Source organism: Zalophus californianus, chromosome 6 (assembly GCF_009762305.2).
Source record: "Zalophus californianus isolate mZalCal1 chromosome 6, mZalCal1.pri.v2, whole genome shotgun sequence".
NCBI lineage: Eukaryota > Metazoa > Chordata > Mammalia > Carnivora > Otariidae > Zalophus > Zalophus californianus.
In genome coordinates this window covers 141,186,490-141,211,880 of record NC_045600.1, presented here as the reverse complement: position 1 = coordinate 141,211,880, position 25,391 = coordinate 141,186,490, and the positions used below count along the sequence as shown (strand labels likewise).

The 25,391-nt window shown below is 50.1% G+C and overlaps 1 protein-coding gene across 2 annotated transcripts; it reads right to left on the bottom strand.

Annotated features, from left to right (window-relative positions):
• Positions 1-859: 859 nt before the first annotated feature.
• VPS33B (VPS33B late endosome and lysosome associated) lies at positions 860-20,551 on the bottom strand. 2 transcript variants are annotated; one of them, XM_027572019.2, is made up of 23 exons: positions 20,114-20,551; positions 16,164-16,244; positions 15,758-15,819; positions 14,432-14,481; positions 14,172-14,239; positions 9,806-9,851; positions 8,693-8,787; positions 8,294-8,398; positions 7,790-7,886; positions 7,232-7,309; positions 6,955-7,028; positions 6,352-6,438; positions 6,080-6,170; positions 5,579-5,653; positions 5,255-5,319; positions 5,075-5,129; positions 4,017-4,063; positions 3,311-3,443; positions 2,619-2,692; positions 2,019-2,120; positions 1,762-1,837; positions 1,539-1,655; positions 860-1,253 (listed from the first exon to the last, which is right to left on the bottom strand). In XM_027572019.2, exons 1-23 carry the CDS (start codon positions 20,207-20,209, stop codon positions 1,174-1,176), a joined length of 1,854 nt encoding a protein of 617 aa, XP_027427820.1. In that variant the 5' UTR covers positions 20,210-20,551; the 3' UTR covers positions 860-1,173. The 2 variants fall into 2 exon arrangements, with proteins under 2 accessions (XP_027427820.1, XP_027427821.1); XM_027572020.2 differs by lacking the exon at positions 16,164-16,244.
• Positions 20,552-25,391: the final 4,840 nt, after the last annotated feature.

Below are 25,391 nucleotides of genomic sequence, written 5' to 3'. Positions count from 1 at the left end.
CGAAGATGTCAATTACAGGAATACAGGAAGAGGAGCAGACTGGGGGATTCCAAGTGAGAACAAGAGGCTCAGTTTGAGAGTTTTTTAGACACGTTGAGTTTGAGGGGCCTGTGGAACGACCAAGTTGGAAATACTAGTGTGAAGCTCAGCAGGAAGATGAAAGCTTGACAGCTGGACAGAGAGGGGATAGGCAGAGACAAGTAATCCAAGGAGACAGACGCATAACCCAGGAGACCACAGGAAGACAACAAAAGAGTGTCACGGAAGCTGAACAGAAGAAAGGAAAAGTGGTTATCAGGGACGTCAAGTTAGAGGAGGACCAAAAAGAGACTGATGGATGTGGTTACAGTTCACAATTTTTAAAAGGTCAAGGGAGAGAAAGGCCACTAAAATCAGCAGTTAAGGGGGGGGCACTGGTGACCTTTTTAGGAGCCACCGTTTGCTGATGCCTGTGCTTGCTCTAATGGGACACAATCCTTCATTCTGCAGTGAGAGACAAATGCTTAATACTGAAGTGCCTACAGAAGTTAAACAGTAACAAACTCATCTTTTCTACAATATAAGCTCTACCTGGCTGCCTCAGTTGGTAGAGCGTATGACCCTTGACGTCAGGGTCATGAGTTCGAGCCCCACATTGGGCAAAGGTTTACTTATAAAGTATAATGAACCGCAGAATTTTAGAACTGGAAGGGTGCTTACTGATCATCTATCTGATCGATCCCCCTCATTTTACAGTTGAGGAAACTCTGGTACAGGGCAAGTTTCAGGAGAGAAGCAGACCAGGCCTAGAGCTACTGCAGAGTCCAGACCACAGAACCCATGAAGCCCCTCTGCTTCGCCAAGATGACAGAAGTGCGTGTTGAGAACTAAACATGACGTTGGAGAGTAGAGGCTTTATTTGCAATGATACTCACACAGGACTTAGTAAACGGTACCTCTCCCTCCTCCTATCTTTCCAGCACAAGCTTTACTTCATACACAAAACAGACACGTATCCTGGGGGTCGGAAGTGAGCGCTCTCCTCAGATAATTTCTCTAAATCCCGAGTCAGTTCTGAGCTCCCCGGCTCTTAGTAGGGTAGTTGGCAGACACTTGGTTAGCAGCTGGGACCAAATTCCTGCATCCCGTAGGGAAACGTGTCCAGGGAAGACGTCACCACCAGCAGGGAGGACGTCAGGCTTTTACCTCACTCATGGCTTCCATAAGGCGAGCGCTGTTTGTGACCGCCGTTGTTAGAAAAATGAACCTGTACCCTATGGAGTCAAAAGCACCAGCACACGTGACTAAGAGCAGATCAGAGGCCCCCACAACAAGCCCCAGCCAGCCCTCCAGTTCCACAGCCCTGACTGGACCAGAGCAGCAGGTTACAGACACAGTGCCACACTCTTGGGCACGACGACTTGCTGCGCATGGTGGAACTGGGCTCCCTGCACTTGAACCCGCAGCTAGACTACAGTAAGGGGTGCCCAGAGGCCCGTCGGGAAGCCTTCTGAGCACCGCCCTGTGTCCCCCAGGTCCCTCTTTCTGTTCTCTCTTACCTTTCTCTCTGCCCAGGAACCGGAGGGCTGAGATCTCCGAGAACGTGCAACCACCCAAGAACACCACCAGGATGAGGCGCAACGACTCGCTGGAAGCCTTGTCCTCCTTGGTCATGTCTGCGGGGATCAGGCCAGACTCTGCTCTCCCGCGCCGTGCCGGCGCTGGGCGGCGCCCCCAGCCCCCCTCCCGCCCCACCCTGACCGCAGGGCCCGCGCCGCCCACCTGTGAAGGCCAGCTCACTGCAGTTGAGTAGCCGCACCACTTCATCCAGACCCTGCCAGCTTCGCCGCTCCAGCACCTGGGAGGCACGAGCACGGGATTCAAGTCTGAGACCCTAACCGGCTGAGGAAGGGGAGGTCACAGCAGCCAGACTGTCACATCTCTTGTTAGTTACGGGGGTGGCTGAAAGTCGGGATAGGCCAGGGACCAAGAGAATGCAGAGAGTGAAACAGGAATGGCAGCGGGTCGCTTATTCTCACCTGCTCGATGAGTCGGCAGCTCAGGGGCACATAAGCACCACTGAAGACATATGCCATGTCCCGTGGCACTTTCAGATCATACTCGCCATCCACACGTGGGATCTAAAGGGCAAAGGGGACTACGTGAGGCACGTGACAACTCATCTCCCCAGCCTTTTACACGGTCAAAGTACATTCCCCCAAACAGGTCTTATTTCAGCTAAAGGGAAAACCCGCAAAAGCCCTAAAAAAAAAAAGCCCATAAGCAAAGATTAAAGCTTTTGTTCAGTACCCACTGATTCTCCTGAACGAGTTCCCCTGTGCTCCCTATGAAGGGCTGGAAATTAAAGATGCCCCGCTGCTGATCGCCTGGTGACAGGGACATGTCTGTCACTGATGTGGCACTCAGCCTATCCTCTGGCCTTGGTGGGTGCTTGTTACAGGTTTATTAAGTGAATGAATCTTTTGTGTCTTGTCTCATTATTAAATTAAGCTCATGCTATGATGCTACCAAATGAAAGGATCTTTATAAAAACAAAACAACAAAGAGATGTTGGGGATTCAAAGTACTCCGCAAAGGACTGGACCCATGGCTTCCCCATCCATCCTGAATCTACGTACCAAATTCAGCTTCTTGCTGATGGCACGGAAATTGCTCCTCTTGGCCAGAGAACTGAAGGCATCAGTAATCTTTCCTGGGAAGGAAATCTGTGCTGGATCTCATCGAAGATCAACGGATTCATGACCCTGCCCCAGGTGATACCACTCAGGAAATGACAAATAGCAGGATCTTGCAAGCAGCAAGACCGCTCCCGGCTCAAGGCCCTCCTCAAAGCCGTTCCCCTAAGATTCCCTGGAACTGATCAAGACACTTGCCACCCTTCGCCCCACCACAGTCTTCATACAGGGTACCGGCCATCCACTCAGTGCAATCTACAGAGTGACCCGAGCTCGCTGGTGAAGGGTGTGGGCGTCAGAGTCAACCGGCCTGGGCTCAAATCTGACTTACTCACCGAGGGACCTTAAACAAGTCACTTAACCTCACTCAGCCTGTTTCCTTCTCTAGAAAATGGAGGTTATAAGCTTACGTTTGTGAGGATTAAGTGAGAAACTGGTATCTACAGGTCTCTTACACATGGTAAGTGTTCAATAAAGGGAACGTGCCCCTGCTAGCAGAAGCAGTAGTAATGCCAGGAAGGGTGAAGGATCACGTCCTCCTTCCCCAGCTCATTCCCTTCCTCCCAGGGAGCTCTGGCTGCTGCGAGGAGAGAGGACTCTGGCCAGGGAAGGGGTTCCCTGCGCTCCCTGCTCACCTGCAGCCTTGTCCGTCACCAGCTTGCTCACTTTACTCTCCACGGCTGTGAGGGTGTCCCCCGGGGCCTGCTCCGTGAGGAGCCCAGCTCGCCGAAGATTGGAGAAGGTCAGCAAGTGCTCAGGGCCGTAGCTCTGAAGAAAATGCAATTCAGTCATTTACTGAGCATCCGCCACACCAAGGTCTAACGCTGTCAGGTGATATGGAGGTGAGGGACAGAAGGGCTATGCATTCTGTGCCCTAAAGAAATAACCAAACACCAAACGAAGGAGGGAAAAAAAGAAAAGCAGGAACTTATGAGAGAACAGAGGAAGCCACTGATGTGAGGGTGCTGGGGAGGGCTTCAGAGATGAGGGAAGACTAGAGAAAGACCTGGAAGGAAGGCCCGTATCAACCCCTCACAAGATGCTAAAGTGAGGGAGAGCCCCAGGGGTGAGGACTCACCACCTGGTCTGACAGCTCAGTGGCCCCAGCGCTCCCAGCACCGGCCGCCCACCAAGAGAGCAGGGAGTGGGGGAGACAGGGGCAGGGGGAGGGTCTCTGCGCGCTGAGCGGCTGACTGTCCCGAGATGCTCTAAGAGGGAGGCCAGATTGGGAGCAAAATGGGGATGCAGACAGGAAAGAGGCCATTTCTTCTGCCTCTTTCAGAAGTGTCCAATGACCTCCCTCCACCCAGTTCCCTCCAGAGTGCACTGTCGCGGCCTTACCTGCAGATACTGTGTTTTCAGAGATCGGTAATCCTTGGGAATCAAACCTGAGGGTCAGGAAGATAAGACAGGTTCACACGAACACCAGCTGAGGTGTCCTGAAATCGACAGCCATGCCAACCCACCCACCCACCCTCCTGCTCCCCAAACCACCTTTATCAGGAGGAAGGAATCAGTAAATGTTAACCTTGCATCCAGCCAGCTGATTCTAAACTGACTCCTCAATTTCAGCTTGCTTATCGGCAGGGATGGCAGAGGGAGGGGGGAGGGGGGGAGGCAAAGGGACTTGGGCACGTTCCTTCCTGGCTTGGGGCCAGCGCCCCTGCGTACTGCTTTACAGGCTACCGAGGAACAGACAAGTGTCCAGATGAGGTGGAAGAGTGCAGTCTGAGGCGCTTTCCTCCGGTGAGGTACAAAGAATGCGCTTGCAAGTCACGGGATGAGCAAGTCACTGGGACGAACGGTACAGGGGTAGAGCCGACGGTATTACTAGCCGCACTCGTGGGGAGCGCAGGACAACGTACACACTTGTCCCATCCCTGTCGCCTACAGCTGCTGTACCGTGTGTCAACTCTACTTCCAGTTAAAAATGAAAAAAACATTTGAAAGGGTTGCATAACCAGGTTAAAAGTTGTACCGCAGGAGGTTGCAGAATCTGAGCTTTTGGGAATGTTTATAAAATCGTTTGGCTGTCCCCTTTTCCTGGACTGTCTCTTTATTTATGAAAGCTCGTGGAAGGTAGGCGGCCAGATGGAATAGAGAGAGAAATGGCACTCTGCGCTGTGCCCTTGCGGTCCTAAGATGTGACAGAGCTTGTTCCGGGGGTGGGAGGGGGGGCCCTGGGTGCGGTCCTGCTCAGGGTCGGGACACTAAATGACCCCAGGGCCTCGGGATGTCTCAGGCGGAACAAAGGTTGCTTTAGCTTACAGGGGAAAGAATCCATGAAATTACTGGGAAACGTTCTGTCGGCTAGGATATTCTCTCTGTCATTCAAAATGATTTCTTCTATGCCTGAGGTACAGCTTTTCAGTCTGGTGTCTTTGGTTCCAGGGGCTCACCATTCTCAGTGATGGACAAAAGGCACATGAGGCGAAGGCTTTCTAGAGGCGACACCTGCGTGGGAAGAGAGTCCTAGAGATTTCAAGTCCCGTGACCCATGTTCTTCTTTCCTCTTCCTTCCGCTGGAGGCCAAGCCCGCCGCAACACATGGCTCCCAACAACCCCAGCCACCTGCTCACCTGCCGGTCTATGTGTTCTTCGATGTAGCTGGTGCTCTCCCGGATGCTGAAGCCCTCCAGCAGCGCTGTGCGGAAGCAAGAGGAGAGCCCGTTACGGGGGGGAGCAGCTCAGCTCTTGCCATCTATGCTAACAGGTGTCTGTCTCCCCATCTTTCTCCATGCTTGGGGGGCGGGGGGTTAGGGGACCCCCGGGACTTCTAGCAGGAAGCAGCATTCCACCCAGCCAGCATCAGCTGGAAGGAGCCAGAGAGCATCTTTGCTGGGTGGGACGGTGCTGGGAGCAAGGAAGCACAGGAAGGAGCTGAGCACGGCCCCCACGGCTACCGTGCTCAGTCTTGATGAGCTCCTGGAAGTCCTGCTTGGTCTTCTTCTTCATGATGGATTCACAGGCCCCGATATCTGCAGACAGAACAAAAAGCAAGCTGACATATTCCCGGTTCTCGTAGGATATGCCTTTATTGTCCAGAAGAATAAAAGCTTTTTTTTTTAAAGATTTTATTCACTTATTTGAGAGCGAGCGAGCGAACACAAGTTGGAGGAGGGGCAGAGGGAGAGGGAACGGGAGAAGCAGACTCCCCGCCGAGCAGGAAAGCCCCGCGGGACTCGACCCCGGGACCCTGGGATCATGACCTGAGCTGAAGGCAGAGGCTTAACCAACTGAGCCACCCAGGCGCCCCAAGAATAAAAAGTTCTTAAGGCAAAATGCAGAAGTACTTCTTCCCATTTCAGACAAAACAAGATCATTATTTGCTGGTGAACAAAGATCTGCCCCGGGGCAGGTCTCCTCCTAGCATCCCCTCGCCCTCCCCTCAAGCTGAAACCTACGGACACTCAGCAGGCGGTGCTCCTGTTTCAGTCCCTTGAGCTCCTGGGACACGAAGTTCTTCATCTGCTTGATGTCCATGCCCCTCCGGCGCTGGGGGAAGTCCCCATGAGGTCAACCGCTCCCTGCCCTCAGACATGTGCAGCCACCACCCTCCCTCAGGTCCCCCCGATTCCAAGAGAAAGACAGGGGGGCTGTCATCGTATCAGAAGGGAGCCAAAGGGAAGCCAACAGAGGGAAAACAAAACAGAGGAGCCTGGGCTTGGAGCCTCACGTCATACTGAGCTTGCAAGTTCCGGGCCTTCTGGCTCAAAAAGCCGAAGACGTTGGAGAAGTGCTCATTACGAATCTCATTAAACACCTGCAAGGGCAACAAGACAGCAACAACTGACCAGAGAGAACCCTAACCAGTACCCCCTCCCTCAGTAGTGGGACAGGAGCACAAGAGGGGTGCCCAGCTGTTCTAGCAAAAGCACAGAGAGGGGCGCGTGGGTGGCTCAGTCATTAAGCGTCTGCCTTCGGCTCAGGTCATGATCCCAGGGTCCTGGGATCGAGCCCCCACATCGGGCTCCCTGCTCAGCGGGAGGCCTGCTTCTCCCTCTCCCACTCCCCCTGCTTGTGTTCCTGCTCTTGCTCTCTCGCTCTCTGTCAAATAAATAAATAAATAAAATCTTAAAAAAAAAAAAAAAGCACAGAGAAAGCTGAGCTGGGATCACAAGTGTATGTTAAACACCCAGCCATTGGGGTCTGGGGTACGCTCACTCCTGGTGGGGGATCCCTCTCCCAGAGGCTCAGCCTCCCCTCCCAGAGCCGCGCCCACAGCCTCGGGCCAAAAGTGGCCCCGGGGGCCGTCCACCGCCAGCACCCGTACCCTCACCTTGTCCTCAGCATTGAGTAGAACCTTTAAGCTCCTGTCAGAGGATGTGACTTCTGGGCCAAAGTCGACACTCCCTTTGAGAGCAGAGGGAGTAGCTCTGAGGACCTCCAGTGAGGCCTTCCCTCTCCTCCCCTTTCCTGAACTGCCACTCAAAGTCCCCCAAACTATCTGGAAGCCAGCAGTTTGTTCAGAGTCTGAGGCCCTCCACAAGCCCTGACCCCCCGCGAGAAGCCCCGTGAGCTGAGGAGCCTGTCCATCTCGCCAAGATGCCACTTACCACACTTGATGCGGAAGGTGTCGTCCACCAGGCCCTCGTAAACCACCTGGGAGCAAAGGGCCGTCACGAAGTCCACGTCTGAAACCGAGATCCCCGGCCGTGAGGGTCCTCCCTGACCTACGTGGCTACCCAGTCGGCTCGGCGTCAGCTCACGTGCCTCCACGGGGCCTAAGTGCCGGGCTCCCGATCGACACTGCCACTCACAGCCCCGACTTGAGGATCCTTTTTTTTTTTTAAAGTTATTACTATTTTTATTTGTTTAATTTATTTATTTTTATTTTATTTCTTTATTTGAGAGAGAGAGAGAGAGAGAGAATGAGAGAGAGCACGAGAGGGAAGAGGGTCAGAGGGAGAAGCAGACTCCCCGCCGAGCAGGGAGCCCGATGCGGGACTCGATCCCGGGACTCCAGGATCATGACCCGAGCCGAAGGCAGCCGCCCAACCAACTGAGCCACCCAGGCGCCCCCCGACCTGAGGATCCTAACTGGGCCGCCACGTTGGCCGGATCCCCATGTCCTCGAGGGTCCAGAGATGGCAGGAGTGCTGAGCATCACTTACCTCTGTCCAGGAGGAAGACATGTCCGATCTCTGGCCTTCGGCCCTTGGTCTCGCCGTCTTCCTCCTCCTCCAGTTTTCTCCACAGTTCGTATGACATCTGCCAGGGACCAAGACATTCTCAGTCTCATGGCCAGGTCCCTGCTGCAGCCCACACCTACTGAGGCCAACTCTTTTCCAGGTGACACCTCTCCTTGACCCCAAGAGGGGAGCTAATTATTAACACTACTACCCACTGCACTCCCGTCTGTGCCCACCCCTCCCCGCCTTCCCCCTGCTGATGAAGGACTATCTCTGCCCCCAAAGAAAAGACTTGGGAGTGCTATCCGGAGGCCCCGGCTCTTGCTTTTCTGTCAGTCACACAAGTCCTCCTCTCTGAGGAACTCTCCTAGAACAATAAGAGCAAGCTAAAGAATATAGCTCTCATCACAGCTGTCCCTGGGCACTCCGGGGACAGAGGACAAGTACAATAGGGGCCATCGGGACCACAGAACTGCTCGTGCCCACCTTGGTGCACCTGCCAATTCCGTAGCAGTTCGGAAAAGGCCCGTAGAGAGTGCTGAGAAGGTGCAAGGCCTGGGCCACGGTGTTGATCCAGCGCTGATCTCCTTCCTGCAGGAACCGTATGGGCCACAGAGGTATGGCTCAGCCCAAGAGACCCATCTGGAAAGGGGCCACCCCTAGCAGCCCAGGAGCAGCAAGGCCGGTATGTGTGGGGACCGCCTGACCACTCACATTCTGACTGGCCCCAAAGGAAGTCCTGTGGACATCAGCCATTCAGTCTGCAAGACGCTCTTCCTCGTAATTATAGGAATTACAGGAAGGTTACGTCCATGTTTCTAGACCACTGGACCCCATGTTGTGTCCCCACCTGTTGATGCCAAGACCCAAGGACCCTGCACTTACCAGGAAGTAGTCCCTGAAAAATTCTGGGAGCTCCATGCTCAACAGATCCACATCAAGAGGCAGCAAAGAAAAGGCCCATTCGTCACAGCTCACATCTGCGGGTACAGAGAGCATCAGCCTCCCCGCAGAAGGCACAGGGCTCCACATTGAAAGAGAAGGTCCACCACGGCGACGCAGAAATATCTGAGTGCCTGCCATACATGCCCAGCCCTACGTGAAGCACAGGACACTCAAAGATGAGTGACAGTCTGTGCCTTAAAGGAGTTCATGGTCGGATAACAAGAGACATGCACACCACAGCCTGTCATACGATGTGAGAGGGGCGTGTTTTCATTCGAGTGCCGACCGGAAGTGCTGAGGAAACACTCATTCGCTGGTCGACAAATACTGACAAAAAGCCACACGTGTGTGGGCACTAGGCCGGGCACTGGGGGTGCAGGAATGGAACGGACATGCTCCCCATTTTCTGCGAGAGAATCCCAATCCAGTGAGAAACACACCAGACACATCTCATTACAGTTGTGCTCCAGAGAAGAACAGCAGTCCAGGAGCACAAATATTGCAGGGATCGAACCTCAACTACATGGGGCATAGGAGAAGTACAGGAGTATAGGAAAGACTTCCCTAAAGAAGTGACATTGACGCTTAGAATTTGAGTAAGATTTGGGTGTGGAAAAAAAAAAAAAAAGCTGAGGGTGGAGAATATTCTAGGCCCCAGGAAAAGCAAGTGGGAGGTGCCCATGGCTGGAGGGTAGAGAGTCAGGAGAAGGAGGGAGCTGCACATGATGAGGCTGAGGGGCCAGGAAAGGGCCCATTGCAGAAGGCTGCCGAAGATTCTGGCACCAGGGCGGGATCTCCAGCAGGCAGCACGGTGCTCAGGTCAGCACTGCATGCAGAATGGAGGGAGGGAAGGCACACTTTTTCCTTGTGGGAGTCTCGGAAAGGGAGGAATGGTGGCCCCTGGCCCCCCCTTCAGGGCCCTGTTCCGCTCCTTGTGGCCCGGAACCTCCCCTTCCCCCCAGGCCAACAGGCAGAGAGGAGGGTCCCAGCGTTATTTCCTTCCCTTCTTCCTGCATATGCTCCCCGTCCCCACTCACGGCCACCTCCTCTCACCTCCATAGACTCCCTCTTCCTCCAGCACCATCTCACACGCATGAAACTGAAAGACAAGAGGGAGTGGTTGCTGACCGCCTTCCTCTCTGTTCTTTGTATCTCTCTGGCATTCCTCCGAAGTCACTGCTGAGGACAATACCTACTGAACCCCCAGTGACGACACAAGAGCGTGGGCTCTTTAGGACAACAGGAAGGACCACTGGGGCCATCTAGCCCGGCGCTTTGTTTCCCTTTATACACTGTATTTAGGTAGCAAGTCCATTGCTCTTTTCTCCCTGCGAGACTGGAAAGCTCCACAGAGCATCAGCAAAGGGTGCACCCCGCAGACATGGGAGGGAGCGAGGGCACAAGCGCACCTCAGAAACAGGGGAGGCAAGGCAGGCAGCAGGGAAGGAGCGGTGGTGCAGAGGGGGTCGGGGCAGACATGTACAGGGGACCCCTGGAGTCGCTGACAGAGGCCTGGAGATCCAGCCTGGGGTCCCCGGCCCAGGGCATTTAAAGTGGGTGGTTTGTCCAAGAGAAAAGGACACAGAGGGACATGACCGCTAAGGACGGGATTGTAGGGACACGGCAATTAAAAGCGCGCACAGGGCGACCCCTGGAGGAGATGAAAAGATGACGTGGAGGCGGGAAAGGCGGACTCGGCACCTCTAAAGGCAGCAAAGGTGAGTCTCAGGAGGAATGGGCAACAGTGTCAAATGCAAGGACATCCAGTAGGACAAGCGGGAACCAGGCATCGCTGAGTTTGACAACAGAGCCCTGGCGGGGGACTCAAGAGACGAAGGCAGGGGTGAGGATGCAGGCGCAGTGGCAGCAAGAACTGTTGACACAAGTCTCCACACAACAGAAGGGAGAGCCCCTGACAGGAGAAGACATGAAGCAGGGAGAACTACTAAGAAGGGGTAGACATGGGGCGCCTGGGTGGCTCAGTCGGTTGAGCATCTGCCTTCAGCTCAGGTCATGATCTCGGGGTCCTGGGATCGGGTCCTGCATCGGGCTCCCCACTCCTCACGGAGTCTGCTTCTCCCTCTATCCCTCCCCCTTGCTTATGCGTTCTCTCTCTCTCTCTCCTGTTCATTCTAATAAATAAAATATTTATTTATTTTTTTTAAAGATTTTATTTATTTATTTATTCATTTGAGAGATCGAGAATGAGAGAGAGAGAGAGAGAGAGCACACGAGAGGGGGGAGGGTCAGAGGGAGAAGCAGACTCCCTGATGAGCAGGGAGCCCGATGTGGGACTCGATCCCAGGACTCCAGGATCATGACCTGAGCCGAAGGCAGTCGCTTAACCAACTGAGCCACCCAGGTGCCCCATAAATAAAATATTTTAAAAAAAAGGGGGAGATAGACATGGTTGAAGACAAAAGAGAAAGAATCTATCCGACAAAGCAAGACAGTAGAAAAGGAACGCAGGCATGGGGCCAGGAACACAGATGAACCGGCGGATCGGGGAGGGGACGAGACCAGGGTCACTTCCTCCTTTGAGACAAATGGGAAGAAGGCGAAATACTTGGGAGGCAATGAGGAAGGAAGGAGGGGCACTCCCATCTGATAATGACGATGGTGGTAAGAGTTGATGTGCACTAAATATTTTACACGTGCTAGGCATCGTCCTTAGTGTTTTTTTAAAGATTTTATTTATTTATTTATTTGAGAGAGAGAGAGAGAGCGCGCACATGAGAGGGGGTTGGGTCAGAGGGAGAAGCAGACTCCCCGTTGAGCAGGGAGCCCCATGCAGGACTCGATCCTGGGACTCCAGGATCATGACCTGAGCCGAAGGCAGTCGCTTAACCAGCTGAGCCACCCAGGCGCCCCATCCTTAGTGTTTTATAAGGATTAACTCTCGTTGTCCTCATGATGACTCCACAAGATGTGGAAGAGTCATGCTACATATTCCTTATTTTACCTAACACAGAAGAATCCTATTCATCCCTAACTCATTTCTTTTCTTTTCTTTTTTTTAAGTAGGCTCTACGCCCAATGTGGGGCTCAAACTCACAACCCTGAGATCAAGAGTCACGTGCTCTGCAGACTGAGCCAGCCAGGCGCCCTGTCCTTCAGTCAGGTCCATCAGTGAAACTGAAACTGTAGGCCCACTTTTAGTGCTAACTAATGGAATTCCAGAGCCCAGATCAAAAACTGCTAATCTTCATAATTAACAAAAGGCGTCTCAGGAAGAGAGATTCCCTCTTCCCTACAGCTACTGAGGGAGAGACTGTCCTGCAATATAAAATTAGGTCAAAGAATCTAATTAGATAGGATGAGAGATGGAGAAAATTCATCGAAGTATCAATTTTGTTTTTCTGTGTACCATGGAGGCTTGTAGGATTATCTGAAACTCTTACCAACTTGTTCTATTCCCTGTTTAAACAAATCTCTCCTTGGAAGTATAATTTGAAAAAAGGGGTTTTATAAGACTCCAAAAACTAGAATTTATTGCCACAGCTCATTTAATAACATGTAAAAGTAACCTGTGAGTCCGACCGGTTGTCTTAATAATTTCTTGCCCTCGTAATGTCGTTATACTTGATATACTTGTATTTCTCAACAGGAAAAAGAGCCGTAAGATTTTCTATGAATCTTCCAATGATCTTCAAAGGAAGATCATTAGCTCTCTTTTATTCCTTTCATGTGATGAGAAAACAATATAAGCCTGTAATTTCACTAGATTTCCTAATAAAAACTGAGTCATTTAAATGAAAAGGGGTAAGTACTTGCCATTTGCAACAACATGGATGGAGCTGGTGAGTATTATGCTAAGTGAAATAAGTCAGACAGAGAAAGACAAATACCATATGATCTCACTCATATGTGAAATTTAAGAAACAAAACAAACATACAAAGGAAAAAAGAGGCAAACCAAAAATCAGGCTCTTCACTAGAGAGAACAAGCTGATGGGTCACCAGACGGGAGGTGAGTGAGGGGGTGGGAGGAATGGGTAAAGGGGGTGAGGAGCACACTTATCGTGATGAGCACGGAGTAAGGCCCAGAACTGTCGAATCCCTATATCGTACACCTGAAACTAAATGTAACACTGGAGGTTAACTATACTGGAATTAAAATAAAAAAAAATGTTCAGGGATGCCTGGGTGGCTCAGTCAGTTAAACGGCTGCCTTCAGCTCAGGTCAAGATCCCAGGATCCTGGGATCGAGTCCCACATCGGGCTCCCTGCTTCTCCCTCTGCCTGCCACTCTCCTGCTTGTGCTCTGTCTCTCTCTCTCTGACAAATAAATAAATAAAATCTTTAAAAAAAAAATAAAAAAAAAATGTTCAGCCCTGTTTTGATTAAAAAAAAATAATAGGTGGGCGCCTGGGTGGCTCAGTCGTTAAGCGGCTGCCTTCGGCTCAGGTCATGATCCCAGGGTCCTGGGATCGAGTCCCACATCGGGCTCCCTGCTCAGCGGGAAGCCTGCTTCTCCCTCTCCCACGCCCCCTGCTTGTGTTCCTGCTCTCGCTGTCTCTCTCTGTCCAATAAATAAATAAAAATCTTAAAAAAAAAAAATTAAAAAATAAAAAAAATAAAAGGTAAGGACTACTGTCAACTCCATTTTATAGACGAGAAAGCTGACACACCAAGCAAGCGGTTAAGTAACCTACCCAAGACCACACAGGTGGCAAGTACTAAAGCAAGGATTCACGCCCAGTTTGGCTTCCGTGTCTCAGACCGAGCTACTGCTTCTCCTTTCTCTAGAGTTTTTTGGGGAAAGACTGGAAAGGAATAAAGCCCTGTCCTTTCAACCTCTCCATGCGGTGTGCACTCCTTGGCACAGCTTCCTAGGCCTCAGGCAGGCCGTGCAAGTAAGACCACGTACCTTTGCTGACATGGGGGTGAGAGCAGAGCCCGATGGAATCTGGGAACGGACAGGCTGTGATCAAAGCTGGGGTGGAGTAAAATGGTCTCTCGGCTCCTTTCTTGTGTAAGAAAGGGCCTTTCCAAAGTACAGTGGCATGGTTCTAGTAACCCGGGGGCAGCCGCCCACATGCCTTGGATGAGCACGGAGGAGTAATGACTTATCGTATTTATTGTTAAAGGGATAAAGGGACAAAATCACTGAGACCCCAGAACACAGTGCACATTCCTATACAGAAATCTGAGTTAGAACGGACACACAGCAGGTTATGCTTCAGAAGAAGTCTACATAGAGGCCACCTCTCACAACTCCACAGTCTATAACTGCGGCAGTTTGATGACAGAGCCTCTGCTAAACAAGCAGGGCCACGTTAATGACAAGACAGTGACAGGTGTTTTGTTCAGTCACACATAACTTGCTTTGGGGGAGACACAGCTATTGGCCCCCTGCCCCTTCGCAGCCTTCCGCGCTGATCTACCTTCTCCTACCCCCACCAGGACCCAAACTCACCTTCTGAGGGCTGAAGATCACTTTGTATTTTCGAGTTCGGCCAGCCAATTTGTCAGCATTGACAAGACCTACAGACAGAAGGAAAGCAACCCAGAAAGCCACAGGCCATTAGACTCGATGCAAGGAAGCAGACATCCTCTCCGAGTGGTGTGGCCCATTCGAACCATCTTTTCTCATTAAAAGGTCCTTATGGCCTAGGCCCTTCATCTTGGCCACTCTTTCCTAGGTCTTAGTTAGGTGTGGTGCCATGGCATACTCACTGGCAACATATCGCATGTTCTTGATGCGGGGTCGGACCAAGAAGCACAATCTGTGGGAGAAAAAGTAAAAAAAAAAAAAAAAAAACACCTCAGTGAAGAAAAATCCTGAAGTCGGTGATAGCAGCTTAGAAGAAATGGAAACAAGGTCAACTCTTCCAACATTTGCTCTTCTCGCCAGGCCTTTAGCTCTCATCCTAGCCAAAGTAATGCCCACTCTCTCGGCCGACCACATCCCGCGCACAGAAGACTCCCTTCGACACCACAGGTACGCGGGCACTGCAGGTACTCACTGGCCCATGGCGGCCCCAGGAGCTCCTGCTCTCACATAATTTACAACCCACTGGGCAAAGTCAGATGCACATGTATGGAGTATATTGATAATCAGGTGTTACAAACAATACAAGAAAGTATACAAAACTGGGTTTTTCAAACGAGGGTTCCTGGAGGTACTCTCCATGGATCCAGGAGAATTTTTTCCTCTAAGGAAGCATGAACATTACTTAAGACCGAAAAATATAAAAGATAAAAACGGAGGCCAGACACAGGCCGTCTGTGACAATGTGCCAAGTGACCAGGACAAATACTAAACACCACGGAAATCCAGAGAAGAAGAAAAACACCCCGGACCGGAATGGTGACAGAGGGCTTCATGGAGGAGGTGGGGCTGGGCTCGTAAGGCTGGGTGTTTTCTGCAGGAGGCAGGCAGAGTGAGCGGAGTGGCCAGAGGGCAAAGGCATGTGCGCATAGTTGGGCAGCATGAGAAAGTGCAAGTCAGGGTGGCTGGCAGGCTCGGTCAGCGGAGCACGTGACTCTTGATCTTGGGGTCAGGAGTTCGAGCTCCATGTCGGGTGTAGAGATCACTTAAAGAAATAAAAAGTAAAAAAAAAAAAGAAAAGAAAAGAAAAGAAAGAAAGTGTGTGTCAAGCAGAGGCTTGAGGGGGCACATGACAGAGCAGGCTGGAAAGGCAAGGTGAGCCTCACTGGAGTCTTGGAATCTGTGATGAGCAATCTGGACTTTAGTCAGCAAGTAAGGGAAGCCTGGAAGGTTCCCGAGAAGAGCATAATGAAAATATTTTTGAAAGATTAATCAATCTGGCTAGAGATGGTGGACTGGATTAGAGAGAGAAGAAGACAGGGGAGGGAGAAAGTGCGGAAGGGAGACCAAGTAAGAGGGCACAGCATAACCTAGGCGTGAACTTGGGGAAGTGCAGAGAGGTGAACCACATCACAAACGTGGCGCCAGATCCCAGCCAAGGACAGACGGGAGGTAGAGGTGCAGGGACCTCCTCCGGCCTGGAGCCCAGACAGACTCTCCCAGATACTCACTGTTCATTGGAGCTGAGGGCTGGCTTGTTCTCCACCTTGTACAGTTTGTCAACTTCATGTTGCTAAAGAGAGAACCCAACAAGACAATGCACGTAAGTTCCTGGAAACCCGAAGCGGCACCCAAAGAGGACTTCTGTAAGGGATCCTCTTTGTGCTCCTTCTGGGAATCAAACTGTCCCCGACAACCCATCCCGCTGAACTTTCCGCAAACTGCCAAAAGAACAAAACCAAACAATTCAAAACCAATCCAAACAACACAATCATCCCCCTTTGTCCACCCAATTCAGCTACCCTGCAATTTCCCTAAAAGGGCAGTCACTCATTAGTAATGTGTACTGTTCATTAAGATAAAAACTGCTTCGTGAGCAAAGAGGAGCCCAAGTCCACTGGGAAAAGGGGCAGGTACCTTCAGGATGGAGACATTGGCAATCCGATCCAAAGGGCTCATGAGATCTGCCTCAATGAACAAGTCCTTTTTTCCTGGAAGCTGAAGGACACAGTACCTTGGGTCACTCCTAGGTCACACACACTCCCTCAGCTGAGCTCGTCCAGCCATCCGCTTAATAAAAGCACAGACTGAGTTGGAAGTGCCCTATCATCTAACCCCACATCTTATTTATCTGTAGCCACAGCAGACGTTTCTTTATATATTCACCTGGTTTGTCTTCTCATTCTCTGTACCAGTGGAGAGTTATTTCACCTTCTTGAAGGTTCAGTCCTCGTCACTCAACCACTCAACGCTTGCCCATGACCTTGTTCTGCATCATTGCTCTGTTCTCCACTCTGCCTCCCAATAACCCCGATCGCCTGCTGAACTAAGCCAAACCGCACAAAGCCCCACTTTGCATCTGTCAACCCCTCAACTAACTGCCATCTCTTTTTAAGTAGCGTTTTTCTTCTAATTACAAAAATAACCCATGTTCAATGCAGACAACTTAGCCCAGAACAGTCCAAAGCCACCCACCTACTCTCCCATCCAAATCCCTGCCATCTGATTCCTGCATCCCTTCTGATGCTGCTGTCTCATGTGTCCAGGGGAAGGAGGGGTCCCACTGAGTGGCAGAGAGAGGGAAGTCATCAGAAGTTTGCTCTCCAGGGGCACCTGGGTGGCTCAGTCAGTTAAGCGGCTGCCTTCGGCTCAGGTCATGATCCCAGGGTCCTGGGAACAAGCCCTGCATCGGGATCCCTGCTCAATGGGGAGTCTGCTCCTCCTGCTTGTGCTCTCTCATGCTCTCTCTCTCTCAAATAAGTAAAAAAAAAGAAGAAGAAGAAGAAGAAGAAGAAGAAGAAAAAGTTTGCTCTCCGCTAGGCCTCGACAAATGGGTAGGGTGTTGGCAGTGATAGAAGATGGCAATCCAGCAAAGGCCGGGGCAAGAGAACAGGCTGAATGGTAAGGACAGAAAAAGCAATTTGGTTTGCATAAGCTAAGTGTAGGGCAGTGGTTCTCCAGCCGGGATGATTTTGCCCCATGGGGACATCTGGCAGTGTCAGAGACATTTTTGGTTATTTGACTTGGGGCAAGGGGTTTGACTGCCATCTACTGGGTAGAGGTTAGAGATGCTGCTAAACATCCTGCAATGCTTGGGATAGTCCCACAGCAAAGAATTAACCTGCCCCAAATGTCAGTGCCTGGGAAATCTTGAGGTAGGGCAATGGTGGGAAATAGGATTGAAAAAGTTGACTGGGGGGCGCCTGGGTGGCTCAGTCGTTAAGCGTCTGCCTTCGGCTCAGGTCACGATCCCAGGATCATGGGATCGAGCCCCGCATGGGGCTCCCTGCTGGGAGGGAGGCCTGCTTCTCCCTCTCCCACTCCCCCTGCTTGTGTTCCCTCTCTCGCTGTCTCTCTCTCTCTGTCAAATAAATAAATAAAATCTTAAAAAAAAGAAAAAGAAAAAGTTGACTGGAACTGGAGCATGAAGGACCCCGATGTCAGGTTAGGGAGTTTGGAGTTGATCCTCTATGAACAAGGGAACAGAAAGCTTTTGAGCCTTGCAGCATCCACTCAGCTGGCAATTTTAGTTAGATAACTGGACAAGCACTGTGAGTGCAATGGATTGGAGGCACTGGAAACTGAGGCAGGGAGTCCACATATGTGGTTAAAGCAACAGTCCAGGCAGCCCAAGTGTGTAGCAATAAAATGAGGACCTGATTTAAGCTGGTGGTGCTATGAACAAAAATACGTTAAGGATACATGGAATGTGTAAGAGAATTTTTTAAATAATTGAAAGAAATTAACAGTGTTAACAGCGCTTATATCTGTTAGTTGAATGTGATTTTTTTTCTCTTTATACTTTCCCTTATCTTCTACCTTCTCTATAATGTGTAACTGTTATTGTATAATCTCTAAAGTTGGGTGTAAGGAAATATCCTTGGGACTCAGCGACTGGTTCAGTTAAATATGAGGAGGGAAGGAGAGTCAAAGATGATTCTGAGGGCTCGAGCCTGAACAGCAGTGCCAGTCAACAAGTCAGGGGCGCCTGGGTGGCTCAGTCGGTTAAGGGTCTGCCTTCAGCTCGGGTTGTGATCCCGGGGTCCTGGGATCGAGCCCCACCATCGGGCTCCCTGCTTGGTGGGAAGCCTGCTTCTCCTTCTCCCACTACCCCCTGCTTGTGTTCCTGCTCTCGTTCTCTGTCAAATAAATAAAATCTTTAAAAAACGAAACAAGAATTAAGTCAGAAGAAGTCAGTTTGAAGAGCAAATTATTGCACAGAAACCTGCACCTGCCATGGTAAGTCACCCTTGTGGGCAGCCCCTCCCGAGCTCCATGTACAAATGCCTATCCTTGGTCTCCTTTACTCTCTTTCATGTGCTTCTCACCTATAAGCAGCTTTAACTCGCATCTCCTTTCAATTCCTCACACGTTTGAGCGTCTTTTATGTGCCAATCACTGTGCTACCACTACGGGGCACATAAATGAGATATAAAATTTGGTCCCAGATCCCCTGAGGTTCTCTGAGGTTCTTCCAAGTACCCATTTTCATCCCGACTGCAGCTCTATGTTTCTATCTGCTGGATGTTCCTCCTAGCATCTTCACTTCACCCTTTCCAAACCCAAACTAATCAGCTCCTTCCTCTAATTTTTTTTCATTTCATTCAATGTTCCTTTAAAAAATATTTATTAAACACATGCTATGTGCTTGACTCTACTACACTAGGTACTCCCTGGGTACACAGTGCTGAACAAAACAGACATGTTCCCTGTCCTCAAGGACCTTCTAATCTAGTAGGGAACGTGAACATTAAATAAGAAAATATACATATAACACATTACAACTATAGCAACAGCATTGTTTTCCTATTAACATAAGATAAAAATCTCAAACTCAGCTTTGTTTCTCTGTCGTCCTTTACAATCAGTAAATCTTTGAGTCTTCTTTCACCATGACTTCAAAATCCATCCCTGTCTTTCGTTCCCACTGTCACTAATTTCGCCTGATCTGTGGCCTCCTAACCAGCATTCTTGTTCCCCATTCACCCCACTCCACACATGGCTATAAGAATCATCTTCATTTTCTTAAAAGATTTTATTTATTTATTTGAGAGAGACAGAAAACAAGCCGGGGGGAGGGGCAGAGGGAGAGGGAGAAGCAGGCTCCCCAATGAGCAGGGAGCCTGACTAGGGGCTCAGTCCCAGGACCCCAGGATGATGACCTGAGCCGAAGGCAGCCCCTTAACTGACTGAGCCACCCAGCACCCCTAGAATCATCTTCGAGTATTGCTTCACCCCTTAGGTGGGGAAAGAAAATCTTCAGTGGCTCCCTAATGCCTACTGCGTAACTTCTGATTGCTCTCTTCCCTGTATGGGCCTTCTCCTTCCCTGGTTCCTCAACTTTGCTTCTACCAACCAGTCCATCTGCCTGGAACATGCTCCCCCCATCTCCAAGGAAAATATGCTTATTCTTCACAATCCAGCTCCTTAAAATTCCTCGATCACTCCAGCTAAAAATGACCGCTTATTCTGAATGCTTCCGGCACCCTAGCTATCACCCATTTACCACACACTACGCCGTGTGTGGTACTTCTGTATTTCATAGGCTCCTACTGGAGTAGATCCTTAAGGACAATGATGTCTTAACCATCTTTCCATCCCCCAGTGATGCGGGGAACGACTGGTGTCTCCCCTTGCCTATACCAAAAAGAAGTGACTTCATTAATTCTCTGCCAGGTCCCAAGCAGCTCTTAAATGCCCTGTGGTTTTCCTTCCTAAATGCTTCATTTTGGACCTGCCCCAGAAGCTCCAAGGACAATACCAAGGGCCTGGAACAAGATCAAGGGGACTCCGCAAGGAAGAACTATGCGTCCAGGGAGTGCTAAACTGTTGATGCAGAAAAGGCCCCAAGCGTGGCGGGCACTGACCTGCTCCAGCAGATAGATGAGCTGGTCTCGGGCCAGCCTCTTGAGCATGGAGAAGTCAGGCAGCTCTGGGGCGTCCGGCCGATTGGGAAAAGCCATGGCAGCGGGCACCAGAGCAGCGGGGTGGAAGAAGGGCGACGCCCTCCGCTCAGAGAAGCTCGGCAGCAGCCCGGGGTAAGCGCACGACCGCGCTCCTTCAGGCCCGGGCACGGTGCGAAAGAGCCCCCGAAGGGGCCCTCGCTCCTGCGCGCGAATGAATGGCCCCCTCTCGGTCAGACAGCCGCAGCCTCGGAGGACCCTCGTCCAGATCAGCAGCCGCGGGACCGACCCGCCCCTCCCTGGTCCACTCCGCCTGTAACCAGGATCCCGGTCTACACCCCCAGATTTCGCGGCGTGCGGGGAAAACCCTGGCCTCCTGCCAGAGAGAAGCGACTTCCTAGACCTCCCGGAAGTCCCGTGCGCTCGACCAGCGCTTAGCCTACCGGGACGGGGACGGCGCGCGGGAAGGGACATTTAAAAGCGGGAGGCAAAGGGTCAACGTTCCCGTCTCCCACCTGGCCGGAGGGGAGTGTTCCCGTCATCACTACTCTTTAAGGGTACGCCCAATTCTCCTAGCTCGCTCAAGCGAGGGTTGGGCACTTTTGCTAGATTTTCAGAACTTCGTAAAATGGGCGAAACCCACTCCGGGTCCGGAGAGCACTGATCCCTAGGGATCTTGGCTGTCAGTCAAATCTACTCCCCAAATTTAGCTGCCAACTGGGAGCTCTCTGGCTTCCCAGCTGCAGGAGGCAAGACGCGGAGAGATGGGACACGGGGGTAGGAAGAAGGGGAACACGTTAGGATCCAGTGGAAGCTAAGTCCCGCCAGCTGTGACCTTTGGATTCAGGAGTTTTGACTCAATATCCTCCGTGGGGAAATGGACAAATAAACTGTGGCATATTCATAAAATAAAAATAACTGAATAGGGGCGCCTGAGTGGCTCAGTCGTTAAGCGTCTGCCTTCGGCTCAGGCCATGATCCCATGGTGCTGGGATCGAGCCCCGAATGGGGCTCCCTGCTCGGCGGGAAACCTGCTTCTCCCTCTCCCACTCCACCTGCTTGTGTTCCTGCTCTCGCTCTCTCTCTGTCAAATAAATAAATAAAATCTTCAAAAAAAAAAAAAAACAACTAAATAAATGAAAGAACCCAGATGCAGAGTGGCATCTATATGATGCCATTTATACACGGTTCTAGAACAGGAAAAACTAATCAATGGTGAAAAAAAATTTCAGAAAGTGATTGACTTTGGGGTAAGAATTGACTGGGAAGAGAAACTAGGGAATTTTCAGGGGTGATGGTAATGATCTAAATTCGCCTTGTTGTTTTGTTTTGTTTTGTTTTTTAAAGCCATTATAAGGGATAGATCCGCTGACAATACCTGAACTCACTAATCCATCGTAACATCACACGGTCACCTCCTTGTGAGATGCATAGGAAGTACAAAGCTTCACACATTGCAAAAATTGAACCATATCAAGTCTCAAGATGCAAATACCAGTTGATAGGAAATACGGGGGGTAGTAGGAACATGACAATAAATAAACATCATAGGAATGAAACCTACTATATCCAAAATACAGGAAATAGGGGCGCCTGGGTGGCTCAGTTGGTTCCCATCAGACTCTTCATTTCAGCTCAGGTTATGATCACAGGGTGGTCACATCCGGTTCCATGCTGGGCGTGGAGTCTGCTTAAGATTCTCCCTCTCCCTCTGCCCCTGCACCGGCGCTCGTGCCCTCTCTCAATAAACAAATAAAAGTTTTTCAAAAATATAGGAAATATATGGGTCAAATAACCTGTAAAATAGGGGAATAAGGTGAAAAGGGAAACCACTTTAGAATATAAGACACTTCTGGGACATAGCTACATCATGCAATGTTGCAATGTGTGGACCTTGTTTGGATCCTAATTCCAAGAAATGAAGCATAAAAGTAATTTATGAAATAGTAAGAGAATATGATCAGGATATTAGCTGATACTAATTACTAAAACTTTTAAGGTACAGTAATGGCTTATGTGTCTATGTTAAAAAGGAGTTAAGAGGGCACTGGGGTGGCTCAGTCAGTTGATCATCTTTTTTCTTTTTTTTAAAGATTTTATTTATTTGACAGAGAGAGAGAGAGCGAGAGCAGGAACACAAGCAGGGGGAGTGGGAGAGGGAGAAGCAGGCTTTCCGCTGAGCAGGGAGCCCGATGCAGGGCTCGATCCCAGGACCCTGGGATCATGACCTGAGCCGAAGGCAGCTGCTCAACCAACTGAGCCACCCAGGCGCCCCATCTTTTTTTTTTTTTTAATATTTTATTTATTTGACAGAGAGAGAGAGACAGCAAGAGAGGGAATACAAGCAGGGGGAGTGGGAGAGGGAGAAGCAGGCTTCCCGCGGAGCAGGGAGCCCAATGCGGGGCTCGATCCCAGGACCCTGAGATCGTGACCCGAGCTGAAGGCAGACGCTTAACGATTGAGCCACCCAGGTGCCCCAATCATCTAACTCTTGATTTTGGCTCAGGTCGTGGTCCCGGGGTCGTGGGATTGAGCCCGTCAGGCTCTGCTCAGCATGGAGTGTGCTTGTCCCCCCTCTGCTCCTCACCCCTGCTCTAAAAAAATAAAATCTTAAAAAAAAAGTTTGGGGTGCCCGGCTGGCTCAGACAGAAGAGCATGTGACTCTTCCTCTCAGGGTCCTCAGTTCGATCCCCACATTGTGTGTAGAGATTACTAAAAAAATTAATAAACTTAAATAAAAGGGAGTCCTTATCTCTTTCAGATACATAGTATACAGATGAAATAATTATTTACAGATGAAATAATATGAAGTATACAGGTTTCGCTTCCTTTTTTTTTTTAGAGATTTTATTTACTTATTTGCGGTGGGGGGGCGGGGAGAGCAAGCGCACAAGCAGGGGGAGCGGCAGGCAGAGGGAGAAGCAGGCTCCCCACTGAGCAAGGAGCCCGATGCCCCAGGACCCCAGGATCATAACCTGAGTCAAAGACAGGCGCTTACCTGACTAAGCCATCCAGGCATCCCATAGGATTCACTTTAAAATAAGCCAGGGGGAGCTGTGGGGCAAGTATGGGAGATAATGAAAAAAGATTGGCCATTTGTTAAATGTTAAAGCGGAGCAATGTGTACACAGGGTTCATTGCATTACAATATTATCCCCACTTTCCTGTGTTTGGAAAATCCTATAATACAAGATTAAGCAAGAAACAAACAAGAAACTTTTGGGCTTCAAGAGCTTATCTAGTGTTTTATACTGAGCTTTTTCTACCACCTCGCCATCAGATCAAATCTCTGCAGAGAGGTGATAACTGCCTGAGCGGATTGGTGACACATAGACCCTCCAAGGCACAGGGACTTCAGTGTCTTCTGTTTGTAGTTTGCTAGCCTCTGGGGCTTTGACCCCAAGGTCGCCAGGAGGTGTCCATTCCACCCACAGCCACTTTATCTCCAATTTAGGCAGGGCCCCGCCAACTGTTGCTTCCTCCACCAGACCCTGCACTATGCCCCAAAGTGCAGCTCCAACTCACGCATTGTGATGTCAATGTCTTTCATCACGTCATGAAACAGGACTGCCTGGGGGTAGGGCACCATAGAGTCTTATGACCTCAGCCCATTGGAACACAGACTGGGTGAATCCCTCAGCCGCCTTTCCAGCTTGGGCTGGGGTAAGGGGATGCAGTTTCCCAAAACACTGCAGTGCTGGTGAGTTAGGATCTGAGACAGGCTGATGGAATAAAGCAGGAGCAGAGGCGCCTGGGTGGCTCAGTGGGTTAAGCCTCCGACTCTTAGTTTCAGATCAGGTCATGATCTCATGAGTTGTGAGACAGAACCCAGAGATGGGGCGGGGGGGGAGGGGGGGGGGCTGTGCTCAGCAGGGAGTCTGCTTTAAGATTCTTCCCTCTGCCCCTCCCCCAACTCACGGAAGCACTCTCACTCAAATAAATAAAAATCTTTAAAAAGGAATAAAGCAGGAACAGGTCAACCCAGAGGAAGCTTAGGTCTTGTTGGCTGAGGTCTGGATGGGTAGGCTGGCAAAGGTAAAAGGCAGGGTTTTCTGCCATACCGGCCTGGCTGATTCATGGTGAGCTTCTCCAACCATTTCTTTACTCAGCCAATACTGAAATCGATGTTAGGAGCTGAAACTACAGCAATGAACACAGGTCTCCTGCCCCCATGGGCAAGGTGCATGATGACAAACAATACAGCAGTAATCTATTTCAAATGCCAGGGAATATTAAACACGGTGTGGTGACAGAATGTGAAGGGTGTTGCTTTAGACTGGGTGATGAGGGAAAGCTTAAGAAAGTAACATTTGATCTGAGGCTTGAATGACATGGAACCAGCCACGTGAAAATCTGGAGACAAAGAACCAGTAGGTGCAAAACCTTAGATTGGGATTTGCAAGACTGGAAAAAAGATTTAAGCTTAGTATGCAATAGGATGGTAGAGGATGAGGTAAATGGAAAACATCAAAGCTTTTTAATGATAGCTTCTAATTTTCCATAACCCACGGGGGAAAGTCAAATGACTTGCAGGGGTTAAAAATTAGTCAAACAGCATCTTCCACCTCTTAAAATGACCAAAATGTTCTAAGGGCAAATTACCTTGTTTTTTAAATCATAAAAAAATTGATAGTGTCACGATAGTGACAGAGCAGGGAGAACAGGGCCTTATCTGCCCACTGCTGTATTACCAGCACCTGGATTCTCTTACTTTGGCATGTGACAGGGCCTTGCCATTCGTATTGAACAAATGCCCAAGTTAACAGTAATCAATGAGATTGTAATCGCTATTAACGACATTTGAAATAGCAATGAGATTCATGAACAGACTCGATGATGGTTTGGAAAATCAACTATTTTCATTAAATATCCTGCATATATTCAAATTCTGAATAACCAGTATTTTGCCAGTGACTTGTTAAAATGAGGTATGACTGAAAACTGTCCTCAGACTCTTGTGTTGCTTGCATGTGTCTCATTCTATTTTGTCTATTGATCATCACTTTCTGGTTATAATGAAGTCTCTCAAAGAATCGGTAAATTAATACCCGTTCTCGCCCACATCACAGCTCCCTTGGAAAAATCTGATGACAACTGTAAAATTAGATGCTATTCAAGCTTTTGAAAGTAGCTTAGAGATTATGCTGAGGGCCCTAAAGCCTTTGCCTGCTTTTTTTGTGGGGGAGGGGTCAATCCCCCATACTCAGATCAATCTCTTTCAAAGCCCCAGCAACTGAAGGAA

Coding starts and splice junctions, on each gene's coding strand:
- VPS33B (XM_027572019.2), bottom strand. CDS start 20,209: ATGGCTTTTCCCAATCGGCCGGACGCCCCAGAGCTGCCTGACTTCTCC. Junction 9,852..14,171: donor TGATCTTCAGCCCTCAGAAG/GTGAGTTTGGGT, acceptor CTTGTCTTTCAG/TTTCATGCGTGTGAGATGGT. Junction 7,310..7,789: donor TGTCTTCCTCCTGGACAGAG/GTAAGTGATGCT, acceptor TCTCGGTTTCAG/ACGTGGACTTCGTGACGGCC.